Source organism: Rhinatrema bivittatum, chromosome 4, assembly GCF_901001135.1.
Source record: "Rhinatrema bivittatum chromosome 4, aRhiBiv1.1, whole genome shotgun sequence".
In the NCBI taxonomy this organism is placed as follows: Eukaryota; Metazoa; Chordata; class Amphibia; order Gymnophiona; family Rhinatrematidae; genus Rhinatrema; species Rhinatrema bivittatum.
In genome coordinates this window covers 382,750,729-382,765,293 of record NC_042618.1, presented here as the reverse complement: position 1 = coordinate 382,765,293, position 14,565 = coordinate 382,750,729, and the positions used below count along the sequence as shown (strand labels likewise).

The 14,565-nt window shown below is 49.1% G+C and overlaps 1 protein-coding gene across 1 annotated transcript in view; it reads left to right on the top strand.

Moving 5' to 3' along the window:
- The window catches only part of DNAH12 (dynein axonemal heavy chain 12), a 1,160,754-nt gene that overhangs the window by 28,482 nt on the left and 1,117,707 nt on the right, over window positions 1-14,565 (top strand). Inside the window, 1 exon segment of the mRNA XM_029600929.1 lies at window positions 4,457-4,611. Coding sequence (XP_029456789.1) covers window positions 4,457-4,611 — 155 coding nt within the window.

The following is a 14,565-nucleotide window of genomic DNA, read 5'->3' as shown; positions in this document are numbered from 1 at the left end:
GACAGAGTAATCGCCCTTCTGGAAAGCTTGGGCTGGGTAATCAACCTCAGCAAGAGCTGCCTACAGCCTTCCCAGTCATTGGAATACCTGGGAGTACAGTTCGACACCCGGTCAGACACAGTCAGTCTCACTACCAAGAGAAAGTTGAAACTTCAGCAGCGTATCCAGTATTTGATGGGAGCCAGTCGGCCCATAGCCTGGGATTATCTGCAGGTTCTTGGTCTCATGGCATCCACCCTGGAAGTGGTGCCTTGGGCGAGGGCCCATATGTGACCTCTACAACACTCCCTGCTCTCTCGCTGGAGCCCCTGTCTATGGAACTATTCCACGCGCCTTCATCTGCCAGCCAGAGTGCGGACCCAGTTGCGGTGGTGGTTGCAGTCCAACCACATGAGCAGGGGGTCGAAGATGTCATCACCCACGTGGACCTTGCTCACCACAGATGCTAGCCTGAGCGGCTGGGGAGCACACTGCGAAGAACTCACCGCACAAGGGCGGTGGAACAGAGAAGAGTCAGCGTGGAACATCAACCGTCTAGAGGCTCGGGCAGTCCGATTGGCATGCCTTCGATTTGCTCACAGACTGAAGCACAGAGCAGTCAGAGTGATGTCCGACAACGCCACCACGGTGGCATACATCAACCGTCAGGGCGGAACCAGAAGCCGACAAGTATCTCTGGAGATCGCCCCACTGATGGCTTGGGCAGAGGCGAATCTTCAGGACATCTCCGCCATCCACATTGCCGGGAAGGACAATACCACAGCAGACTTCCTCAGCAGAGAAAGCCTAAATCCGGGAGAGTGGCAGCTGTTACCCACAGCCTTCCAGATGATTGTGGATCACTGGGGGATTCCGGACATGGATTTACTGGCGGACAAGTCCAATGCTCAAGTACCCAGATACTTCAGCCGCAAGCGCGACCCGTTCTCACACGGAATCGATGCCCTGGTCCAGCCGTGGCCTCCAGGGACTCTGCTATACGCCTTTCCTCCGTGGCCTCTGCTGGGCTCCATCATCCGCAAGATTCAGAAACACCGGGGCCTAGTTCTTCTAGTGGCACCAGACTGGCCAAGAAGACCCTGGTACGCAGACATGAGAAGACTACTGGCAGGGGAGCCTCTTCCCCTGCCTCCTCTCCGGGACCTTCTACGTCAAGGTCCCATCCTCCACGAGGATCCAGCTCAATTCTCTCTTACAGTCTGGCCATTGAGAGGGCTAGACTGAAGAAAAGAGGTTACTCGGAGCCCGTGATAGATACACTCCTCCGAGCTCATAAGTTTTCCACGTCCCTCACCTACGTAAGGATCTGGAGAGTATTTGAAGCATGGTGTGACACTCACGGCACCAATCCACATGCGACCACAATCCCTATTGTGTTGGATTTCCTGCAGGATGGACTTCAGAAGGGTCTCTCCCTCAGCTCCATCAAAGTTCAGGTGGCTGCGCTGTCTTGCTATGGTCCCAGGAGGGATGGCAAGACCATCGCCAAGCACCCAGATGTTTCTCGCTTCCTGCAAGGAGTCAAGCATATTCGTCCGCCACTAAAGTGGCCTGTACCCTTATGGAACCTCAATCTTGTTTTGGATTTCCTCGCGGGATCCACCTTCAGACCCCTTCGGGGACTGTCTCTCCATTCTCTCACCTTGAAGATGGTGTTCCTATTGGCGGTATGTTCGGCACGCCGCATCTCAGAGCTACAAGCACTGTCCTGCTGTGATCCCTTTCTCAGAATCACTCCCGAGGCTATCCATCTTCGTACGGTTCCCTCCTTTCTACCTAAAGTGGTTTCACAGTTTCATCTTAACCAAACCATATCCTTGCCTACCACGGCGGGTTTGAAGAAATCTGAAGAAGGGCGTTTATTACGCCATCTCGACATTGGCAGATTGCTGCCCAGATATCTGGAAGTGACACAAGAACTATGAAAGACGGACCATCTGTTCGTCCTGCACAGCGGGAGGAAGCAAGGTGAAGCGGCCTCGCGGCCCACCATCGCCCACTGGATTAAAGAAGTTATCAGAGCAGCTTACGTGGAGGCCGGGAAGTCTCCGCCTCTACAAGTCAAGGCTCATTCTACCAGAGCACAAGCGGCATCTTGGGCAGAATCCAGGATGCTGTCGCCTGCAGAAATCTGTAAAGCGGCGACGTGGTCCTCCCTCCATACCTTCTCCAGGTTCTACCATCTGGATGTCCAGGCCAGGGAGGACTCAGCATTTGCGAGGGCGGTCCTACATGGTCCTCAGGCAGCCTCCCGCCCAGGGTGGGAGTAAAGCTTTTGTACATCCCATTCGTTCTGAGTCCATCTGGCTACACGCCAGGAAATGTTGAGATTACTTACCTGATAATCTCCTTTTCCTTAGTGTAGACAGATGGACTCAGCATCCCGCCCAGCTGCCTGTGTACATGGGTTTCACCGATTCAAGGTAAGCCATGTCATTTGTTTACATAAGAGCGTACACTATACCAGGTGTCAACGCCTTCCGGTTGGGAATGCTGGCGGTCTCCAGCTACTATCAATCGGTCAGGGGAATCCTGTTTCACTTTTCACTGAGCGTCAGTACACACATCCATAACAGCTTTTGCAAGGAAGATTACTAAGTTGCTACGCTTCCTGTGGGGATATATATACCCCGTGCTGACGTCAGATCCGTCTCCAACTGCTAGCACGCGGATACTATCCCCATTCGTTCTGAGTCCATCTGTCTACACTAAGGAAAAGGAGATTATCAGGTAAGTAATCTCAACATTTTTGGGTATTTGGTAGGTTCTTATGGCCTGGATTGGCCACTGTTGGAAACAGGATGCTGGGCTTGATGGACCCTTCGTCTGACCCAGTATGGCATGTTCTTTTGTTCTTATGTATGATTAAGAGCATGTGTGTAATTGTGTGAGAGCCTGTGTGTGAGAGAGCTTGTTTGTGACAGAGAGAGGAGAAAGTTGCAAACACCCCCCCCTCCCCCCCCCCCCCCCCCACAACAATCTCAGGGCACCTGGAAATCGAATGTTTCCAGGTGTGGAAAGCAGAGCATTTTTTTATCCTTATTACTTTTAATTATTGGGGCTTCGTGTCTGCTGTTTTGAAATATTTTATTGGTATCTAGAAATTTTTTATGAGTTTTTTAAATTATTGGATATTCTATTCATCATCTGTTTTGAAATAATCTGTTCTTTTTATTAGTATGGTTTTACTGCTGTTGATATATTTCTTGCTTTATTTTATGAGAACTAATGATATCTCTTTTTCCTTTGTTGCACTGCCTCTGGCTTGCTGTAGTTTCCAGTTCAGGTTTTGTCTGCATGTTTCTGTTTATGCTTTATGATCTCTTTATTCTTTGTTATTGAGGTGAGGTATTCTGCTGCATGTAGTTTCTAGGTAGGGCTCGATACCAACCTGGCTTGTTCCATTTTCCTAATAGGAGAAGTATTGGAGTTTTAAGGCCTGGTGTAATAGTTTCAGTGTTGTTTTTTCTTAGGTAAGTTGGTTACTGTTTGACTGCTGGAAGCTGGTGTTCTGATGTAGGAGGTTTACTATTTATTAGGGATGTGAATCGTGTGATCGATCGTCTTAACGATCGATTTTGGCTGAGGTGGGGTGGGGAAATCTGATCGTCATGGTTTTTTTGGTTAAAAAATCGTTTTATCTGGGGAGGGGGAGGGCGGGAAAACCGGCACACCAAAACAACCCTAAAACACACCCCGACCCTTTAAAACAAATCCCCCACCCTCCTGAACCCCCCCAAAATGTTTTAAATTACCTGGGGTCCAGTGGGGGGGGTCCCGGCGCGATCTCCCGCTCTCGGGCCACGGCTGCGTTAATAGAAATGGCGCCAGTGGCCCTTTGCCCTTACTATGTGACAGGGCAAAGGTAGCGCCGGCGCCATTTTGGTTCCTGGCACCCGACGTCACGAGTGCAGGAGCTCGCTCCCGGACCCCCGCTGGACCCCCAGGGACTTTTGGCCAGCTTGGGGGGCCTCCTGACCCCCACAAGACTTGCCAAAAGTCCAGCGGGGGTCCGGGAGCGACCTCCTGCACGTGGGCCGTATTGCCAATATTCAAAATGGTGCCGGCGCTACCTTTGCCCTCACTATGTCATACGGGTCGGCTTTCACACCCAATAGCACCATCGTAAAAGGTAGTGCTATTAGGCGTGCTACTGGCAGCGATAAGGGGCCTTACCTTTTCGCCGTCAGCAAAGTTTCCGTGGCGTCCGCCCCGACTCCTCTTCTGGTGCTGATGCCGCTCCGACTCCGCCCTGATCTAGGTATCACACACGAAAAGTCCCTTTTCGCGTGCAATAGGGTTAGAAAATAACCCCCTTAAAGAGGAACCAAGAGAGCTAGCGAACAGGCAAATTAATATTTTGAGGAATATAAACAGTTCTGCTACTTCAAACTGCTTTTGTTTTAATTTTTAGAATGCATAATAAATTACATTTTAAAATTTTGTGTACTTCTAGATGTCTAGTTCAAGCTTTTCTACTGGGAAGGATTTAAATATTTATGTACCTCCTGTTTCATCTGTTGCATCTACAAGTACAGAGTTGTCATCACAGAATAAACTACTGAAATACAGAAGACACAAGGAAGAACAAAAGACACTGAATGGAATAATGTGAGTTAGATACAGTACAGAAAAGTGAGATTGAAATGTTAATTGAACTTGGGTGTATGGCATACCTGGGAACTTTTGATTTCTAATTACCCTGAGATTACCATGAATGCAGGGGGGAGGGGGGGAGGAGGAGGGCAGGGGCGAGGGACTGGATGTGCACAAACTTACTTTCATATATACACACACACACACACACACACACATTAACACTCATATGTTCACGATCACTTTCCACACACACGCTCATTCTTACATGCTCTCATTCCTCATTCTCTGGCACATTCTCACATGCTCACTTACAGCTTTACTCCTCTCATTTTCCCCCCATACACACCCCTCTCACACACATGCTCGCTCACTTCTCTCCCTCTTCCACACACAAACACACACACACACATGCCCACTTACCCATGTTCATTCACACTTTCACTTCTCTTCCTCCTACACAAGCACACACACTCTCACAGACATGTTCTTTCCTCTCCCCTTGATCTAGTCCCTCCCCCATGCACACACCCATTCACATATATACACAAACAGACACGTGCCCCCTCACATATATATACAAATACACATGCTCAAATACCCCCCTCACTGACTACCTCTCCCCACGCCAAACTCACCAGTAGCGGCAACCTTCTTCCAGCCAATAGCAGCAGCAGCATCTACGCCTGCTGCTTCTGCTATTGGCCTCCTCCCTTCTTCTTGTTCCCACAGGCCAATCGGAAGCCTCCTCCCTTCCTACCTGCCAGCATTGGTCTGCAGTCTCAGGAAGAAGAAAGGAGGCCTTTGATTAATCACAGGGCAGGAAAAAGGAAGGAGGCAGTTGGCCCATGTAGGACAATCAGATGCCTTCTAAGCTGGCTACTTCACTAGCGAAGCAGCAGCAGGGCACCCAGAGATTATAGCTGTTGGCCCAGAGACCCAACAATTCCATTAGAATTCCAGAGACTCCGGGTAAAATCCGTAGAGTTCCCAGATATGGGTGTATGGTGGTCTTCATATGAAGAGCTTCAGTAAGAACTCTTAGATTCTTTGCTAGAACATTACAGTCATAGGAAAATCCCCCTTTTTTAAAATGCTTTATATAAGCATAAAGAATGCTTTACAAAATATGGTTTTAAGTATTATTAGAAATAGAATGCATTTATTAGAATTACCATGTTCTCACAGGACAAGCAGGATGGTAGTCCTCACATATGGGTGACATCACAGGATGGAGCCCAATCACAGAACACTTTTGTCAAAGTTTCCAGAACTTTGACTGGCCTCTACTGGGCATGCCCAGCATGGCACTAACCCTATAGCCAGCAGGGGTCCCCCTTCAGTCTTCTTTTTTCCACACAGCAGTAGCCTCGCGGTTAAGGAGCTCTGCAGAGATTCCTGACAGGAATTACTAAAAGTTAATTTGCCCTACAGGGGTCCCTCCTTTAACTTTTTCAAGCCATGGTACACCGGTAATTTTTTTATCTGTTCTCCGTCGATCGAGTTTGGCCCTCGCGGCCTACTGGCCGTCGACTGTACCGCGGCTCAATTTTTTCCATGGCCATGGCGTCGGGGTTCCGTCTGTGCCCGGACTGTAATCGCACCATATCCATCACAGACCCCCATAAAGTCTGTGTAATGTGTCTTGGACGAGAGCACGATGTCTTGACCTGCACCAAATGAGCCCTAATGACACCAAAAGGTCGCAAGGCCAGAATGGAGAAGATGGAACTTCTCTTCAGTGCTGAAACCATGACTCCGTCCATTGCATCAACGTCGTCAGAACCGGCTCCGTCAACTTCGCGCCAGCATCAACCACCGGCCAGTGACCGTCCGGCATCAACGACATCTCGGCCTTCGACACCCTCTACTCCCTCTCAGGACCAAGGGGATCGTAGAGACAAACATCGCCATCGACATCGTAAGTCTCGGACCATCAAGGGAGCGAAATCATGGACCTCGCCATCGTCCGAGCCGCCGTCTAAGAAACCCCATCCAGAAAAGGCACCGACCTTTTCGGCGACCGGGTCACTGAGGCAACCCTCACTCGACATGGGATCTGGAGCCGCGACTCCGCCTTGAACGATGGTCCCTCTGGCTAAGCCTCTGCCTGCTTCTTCTGTTCCGGAGCTGGGGCTGCTTGCTCCAGGTCTCCGAGAAGAAGTGGACTGGATGGTTCAGGAGGCCATCGACAAGGTGATGCAACGACTCCATGTTCCTCCGACACCGGTACCGATTGCGGAACCGTCCACCGACCCGATTCCGGCAGCGTTGGCACCGCTGCTCTCCAGGATGGAAGCGCTCATTGCCGCTTTTCCACCGATGGACCCCGGGTCTCCGATGGCTCCGGAGCCCTCCCCGCTTACGCTGTCATCGGGAGGTGAAACACCGTTCTGCATCCCTCCATTGTGAGTTCTGCCTCAGCCATCGATGCCATATGTTCCTTGCCACCGATCCAACCATTGATGCCCTCGATGCCTGCGCCGGTGCCTTCAATGCCTTCATCAGTGCCTCCGATTATTCCTTCGATTCCTTTGGAGCCTAGACCAGGACCCTCAGGTATCCCACCACCCCGTCCCCCTCTAGCTCCTAGAGGGGCAGGTGCTGATCCCTATGATGCCTGGATTGATGATTCCTCCCCAGACACCGATGATTTGTCTTCACCACCTTCACCCACTGAAAGTAGAAAGCGTTCTCCTCCAGAGGACCTCTCCTTTATAAATTTTGTGAAGGAAATGTCTGAATTGGTTCCCTTCCAATTACAGACTGAACAGGATGATAGACATCAGATGATGGAGTTGCTTCAATTCCTGGATGCTCCCAAGGAAATAACCTCAATCCCTATCCACCAGGTTCTTCTGGATCTCCTCAAGAAGAACTGGGAACATCCTGGCTCCATTGCTCCAGTCCACAGAAAAGCTGACACTACCTATTTAGTGCAGTCAGCTCCAGGTTTTCAAAAACCTCAACTGGATCACCAATCTGTAGTGGTAGAATCCGCACAGAAAAGAGCAAAAAGATCAAAGCCTCACACTTCTTTTCCTCCTGGCAAGGAACAGAAGTTTCTAGATGCCATTGGTCGCCGTGTCTTCCAAGGATCAATGCTCATCTCCCGCATTGCCGCTTATCAGCTCTATGTGACCCAATATAATAGGGTCATTTTTAATCAGATACAAGATTTAACACCTACCCTGTGTAAGAGATAATCTGTTTGTAGAACAGATTCAACGGACAGTGGCGGAACTTAAGGACCATCATGAGACTCTCAGACAGCTCTCTCTGATACCTTCTGACTACTCTTCAAAACAGCCCTTCCGAAAGGACTCTAAAATGTCATTCTTCCGCCCGAAGAAGTCCTACCTGCCACCAGCCAGCCCGTTCCACGAGACCTTTTCAAAAAGCCCAGTCTTGTCAGACACGGAAACAAAAACTGCAAGCAGCTCCTCAACCAGGTCCTGCTTCAGGTTTTTGACTTCTACCTAGAGAGCAGCAGCCAGCTTCCATTGCCTCACATACCAATGGGAGGTCGATTGTGCCACTTCAACAACATATGGCACTCAATCACCACAGACCAATGGGTACTGGCGATAATTGCTCAGGGTTACCATCTGAGTTTTCTCTCCTTGCCACCAAACTCCCCACCTCTACCGACGTGGAGAACATCCAATCACTCCATCCTTCTGGATCAGGAGGTCTCCCTTCTTCTCCAGTCCAAGGCAATAGAACCCGTACCCTACTCTCAGCATGGCCTAGGATTATATTCCTGGTACTTTCTAATCCCCAAAAAATCGGGAGGTGTTCGTCCTATTCTGGACCTGCGGGCTCTCAACAAGTAGCTCCAGTGAGAGAAGTTCAAGATGGTAACCTTAGGCTCGCTTCTTCCTCTTCTATAAAGAGGAGACTGGCTCTGCTCTCTCGACCTCCAGGACGCATACACTCATATTGCGATAACTCCATTTCATCGCAAATACCTGAGGTTTCTAGTAGGCCCCAAGCACTACCAGTACCGAGTGCTTCCATTCGGCCTAGCATCTGCACCACGAGTCTTCACGAAATGCCTAGTAGTGGTTGCAGCCTTCCTAAGAACTCAGGGAGTTCACGTCTACCCCTATCTAGACGATTGGTTAATCAGGGCTGTCACGCAGCAAGCTGCTCTGTTGTCCCTCAATCTAACCTTACACACTCTAATTTCATTAGGATTTCTCGTCAATTTCGACAAATCCTCTTTAGTCCCATCTCAAACCTTGTCGTTCATTGGGGCAGACTTGGACACCTTGCAGGCAAAGGCTTTTCTACCTCGACAGCGAGCTCTCACTCTCGTGTCTCTTGCACATCAGCTGCAGTCTCAGCACTCTGCGACTGCACGCCACTTTTTCATTCTCCTGGGACACATGGCATCCTCATTTCAAATCACACCAATGGCCCGTTTGGCCATGGGAGTCATGCAGTGGACTTTACGGTCACAATGGACTCAAAGCATTCAGCCCCTGTTGACCACTGTCCATGTAACCGACTCACTCCGTCAGTCTCTTGCCTGATGGAGAATTCAGAACAATCTCCTCCAAGGCTTGCCCTTCCAGGCTCCAGACCCTCAAATAACTCTCACCACCGATGCTTCCAACCTTGGATGGGGAGCCCATGTGGCCAATCTTCAGACACAAGGATCTTGGTCTCCAGAGGAAGCCAAACACCAAATAAACTTCCTGGAGCTTCGAGCAATCAGATATGCTCCCAGGGCATTTCAGGATCACCTCTCAAATCAAGTTATCCTGATCCAGCGGACAATCAGGTGGCCATGTGGTACATCAACAAACAGGGAGGCACGGGCTCCTTCCTTCTGTGTCAGGAAGCTGCACAGATATGGGCGGAAGCTCTCTCCCATTCAACGTACCTCAGGGCCACCTGGTTGACGGGAGTGGACAATGTGTTGGCAGACAAGCTGAGACGCATCTTTCAACCGCACAAGTGGTCTCTCAACCCCTCAGTAGTGAACTCCATCTTTCAACAATGGGGATATCCTCAAATAGACCTCTTTGCGTCTGCTCAAAACCGCAAAGTAGAGAACTTCTGCTCTCTCATTCGCAGCAAACACTCTCAACCCAGAGACGCATTCTCCCTCTCGTGGGCAACCGGTCTACTTTATGTATTCTCGCCACTTCCTCTTCTCTCAAACTCTCATGAAGTTACGTCAGGACAAGGGAACCATGATCCTGATAACACCTCACTGGCCACGCCAAGTGTGGTTTCCAGTACTTCAGGTTCTCTCCATTCGCAGGCACATTCCCTTGGGAAAGGACCTGCTTCTGATCACTCAAAACGACGAGTGCCTTCGCCACCCCAATCTTCAAGCCTTGTACCTGACAGCATGGATGTTGAAAGGTTAATCCTTCAGCCACTCAACCTTTCTGAACCAGTTTCCCGTGTCTTGATTGCTTCACGGAGGTCTTCCACGAGAAAATCATATTCTTACAAATGGAACAGGTTTATGTCATGGTGCTCTTCTCAGTCCCTTGACCCATTTATCTGTCCAATCATGAAGTTTTTGGACTATCTCTGGCTCTTATCAGAGTCAGGTCTAAAAACTTCTTCCATCAGAATGCATGTCAGTTCGGTAGCCACCTTCCATAAAGGTGTTGGGGATGTTTCTATATCAGTACAACCCCTTGTAACACGTTTTCTGAAAGGCTTGCTTCACCTCAAGCTTCCACTGCGTCCTTCGGCCCCTTCTTGGGACCTTAATCTGGTTTTGGGTCGGCTCATGAAACCACCATTCGAGCCTCTTCACTCCTGTGACCTTCGATATCTCACATGGAAAGTGATTTTCCTTTTGGCAATCACGTCAGCTCGCAGAGTTAGTGAATTACAGGCCCTAGTTACCTATCCGCCTTACACTAAACGTCTGCAGGACCGGGTAGTATTCCGCACTCACCCTAAATTCTTACCTAAGGTAGTTTCAGATTTTCATATAAATCAATCTATAATTCTACCCACCTTTTTTCAGAGGCCCCATTCCAATCCAGGAGAACAGGCTCTGCATACCCTTGACTGTAAACGAGCTTTAGCGTTCTACCTAGACCGTACAGCTGCCCACACAGAAAGCACTCAGTTGTTAGTCTCTTTCCATCCTAACAAGTTATGGAAGCCTGTGTGTAAGCAGACTCTCTCCTCCTGGTTGGCGGACTGCATATCCTTTTGCTATCAGCAAGCAGGCATTCCATTTCAAGTCCGTGTTAAAGCACACTCTGTGAGGGCCATGGCGACTTCAGTAGCACACCTACGATCGGTGCTGCTTCCTGACATTTGTAGGGCTGCCACCTGGAGTTCTCTCCACACCTTTGCAGCCCACTATTGCTTGGACAAAGCCGGAAGACTAGACTCCATCTTCGGCCAGTCTGTCCTTCTTAACCTATTTACAATGTGACATATCAACACCCTTCCGGGTGGGGTTCAGGATGTCCTCGGTCAAATTTCATCCCAGGCCTAGTGCCTTGCACGCCTGCATACATTTGGTGCATGTTCGGACATCCTCAGCTCGGTACTCACCCATATGTGAGGACTACCATCCTGCTTGTCCTGTGAGAAAGCAAATGTTGCTTACCTGTAACAGGTGTTGTCACAGGACAGCAGGATGTTTGTCCTCACGAAACCCGCCCGCCGCCTGGTGGTGTTGGGTTCGTAACGTTTTCTTATTTTATTTTTCGGCACTGCTTGTAGCTTTTAAACAAGTCTGAAGGGGGACCCCTGCTGGCTGCAGGGTTAGTCCCATGCTGGGCATGCCCAGTAGGGGCCAGTCAAAGTTCTATAAACTTTGACAAAAGTGTTCCGTGATTGGGCTCCATCCTGTGATGTCATCCATATGTGAGGACTAACATCCTGTTGTCCTGTGAGAACACCTGTTACAGGTATGCAACATTTGCTATATGCTGTCATAAATATGTATTATTGTATATTGACTTCACAAATTGATTTTGATTTTTTCTTCTATTTTCACCATCCTCTGTTTCCGAGAATAATATATCTTGCATCATTTTAGAAAATATTTAGAATATTGTCTGTTATTTAAGTCTGTATGTATTTTCAAAAGACATCTGTATATTAAGGGGTAATTTTCAAAAGCATTTATGCATGTAAAACGTCTTTTTGAAAATGACTCTGTATGTTGTGCCCGTAAATGTACAGGCACAACACCCAGGTAATATGTAATATTTACACCTGCTCCCAAGCAGACATAAATGTGTGCGCATATGTAGTGCAGGGGTATGTGTTTACATGCAGATTTTCAAAGCTGACTTATGATCATCACAATAACATTCAACAGAGCAATGCATGCATCCGTTGAGATCCAGCTAACTTTAAGATAGCCATTTATATTTAATTCTCCTTGGCCAACTTTTGGAGTGTGTGACCTATGCATCCGCCAGTGCTGTACTCAAGGGGGCACCTCTGCCCCCTTTCATACGATGTCTGCAAGTTAGGAGACTCAGGAACATTGGGCAGGAGGAAGGAGGCTTCTGTCTGTGGTTGTAGGTGAAGGATTAGCCTGCAGGGAGGAGGAGAAGCAAGGAAATGAGGGAGTTACTGCTGGGCAGAAAAGGGAAGAGAGAAGGAAGAGAATGCTAGGGAGAGAGGGGGATGCTGAGTACTGTGGGCAGGGGGAAAGCAAGCAGGGCAGAGTGGATACTGAACAGAATGTGAGGGATTTATTTTTGGGGGAGGGGGAAGAAAGGTATATTGTACTGGAGACATTGCTGAAGGAAGGAGTGTTGTGCCAGAGCTACCAATTTTGTGTGTGTGTGGGGGGGGGAGATGTGCCAATTTCTTTTTCTGCACAGGGTGCCAGTTAACCTATAGCCAGTCCTGCCTGTTTCTGCCACATTTCACAGATGTGACACAACAAAGAACTTTGCTTCAGGGCATTGTATATGTATTTTCATTTTATTCCTAAATACCTCATAACATTACCATTCATGAGTGATAGCCGTAACTCATCATACAATGTTTTCCCGTTGATAGCAAGGCTGAATTAGCCATGCTGTCATGGCAACTGTTCATTCAGGGCCCGGGAGGCGGAGCTTTTCTAAGCAGAGGTTAGAGTTTTTAGTCTCTGCGGCTGTGCGTGTGTTCCCGCGCAGGAAAGTAACAGATTCTCCTCAGTCTGTTTTTTTCCCTGCGTGGGATCGCACGCGGAGCTTTTTTGCTCCTCAGTATATTTTTATATATTATTGAGAAATATCCAAAAAACTGAGTAGACCATCAGGATTTAAACCCTGTTCATGCGGAAAGGTCATGTCCGTCACGGATGGGCATGACCTATGCTACCACTGCCTCGGACTGGACCACAGCCAGAGTGACTGTGGGTATTGTGCTCGGATGTTGCCGAGGGCCTAGAGGCAGTGGGCTCACAAGATGAAAAATTTTCAAAGAGGTACGGAGTTCCCACAACCCTCCTTCAAAGGCCCACTCTTCACCGGGCCCAACAAAAAACCAGGCCCCATCTGTGAAGAGGGCCTCGTCGTGAGACCCCCAAGACCTCTAGGCCTGGAGGTACAACAGTCGAGCTGTCATCAGACTAAAAGCAGAGACCAGGGACCTTTTCCTCAAAAGCCGATGCCAATAGTGCCGAGATTCAAGCATCAAGGACTGACCGCATCGCTTCCGAAGCAGGTACCGCTGGCGCAACCGATGCCAATGCCGATGCACCAAGTGTCGATGCCGAAGAACCAAGAGCCGATGCAGGAACTACGGATGTCTAAGACAACACACCTGGTGCCGAAATGGGTACACCCAGCGCTGAAGCCGTTGCAGATAGTCCATCACACACCGAAGATGATGTAAGGATCACAGAGACTGACTCATTCACCGCAAAAATGAGGACATTCATCTCAGAGTAGGTCTCATTCAACTCACTTCATCTCGGTTGAGATGACGCTGGTGCATACCCATAAATCCCTGTCACTAACATCATGGGATGGAGATGGGGCCACTTAGCGTCAACGACGTTCACCGACTGAGAAAACCAGCCATCAGGAAAGGCATGGCACAACCTCTACTGAACGTCACCATAGACATGTCCACCACTACGAATGCAGATATGAACGTGCGGACAAGACTTCTCATAGATCTGACATCAGCCCCTTGACATCCAGCTCATCATACCATACACGAGCATTGAGAACTACATATGCCTCGGGAGACGACGTAGTACGGATTCCATCCTTCAACACCTTGTCGTCTTCTTGCAGCATATCTGGGCAGTCAGCACACTCTCGTTAACAACCTGCGGACGACAATCTCTCACATCCGTCCCCTAAGAGGAAGAAACATGGGGAATGTGCTCGACCCAAAGGACCGAAACCTATTCACTCGGACCATCACGTACCGGGATCATTACCATCTCCGGCACAACCTGCTCGGTCACAAATGCCGCCTCAGGCACAAGAGTTCTTTAATCTGTCACAGTCATTGTCAGGATTCTTTGAAAGCCTTCAATCATCATTCAGTTTACCTCCTGAGCCATCTTCCAGTTCTCCGGAACCACTGCAGGCCTCTAGAGAACTGTCAGTAGAACCAGCACAATCACCAGGCCTACTTATGCCTACTTTGCCAGCTCATAGACCTACATCGCCCAAGGATTCCATTTCCCCTCAAACTTCACCGACCTCTTCTACCGGGTATCCCTCGGACCCGCCACAAGAGCCATATTCACCACCCGAAGACCTGTCCTATCCAACATTTCTGGACAAGTTGGGTGCGATATTGCACTTGGAAGTACAGAAGCTTCCTGATCCTAGAGCGGAAACAATGGGGCTTTTAGAGATCTTTGATGCTCCAGGGGAGCCAACATCTCTCCCACCACATGAGGTCTTGCACAGCGTACTGCAGAAGTCTTGGGAAACTCCATACTCTCAGCCGTTTCAAGAAAAACCGATCTAAAATTCCGTATGCGAAAGTCTTCACATTACACCTTAC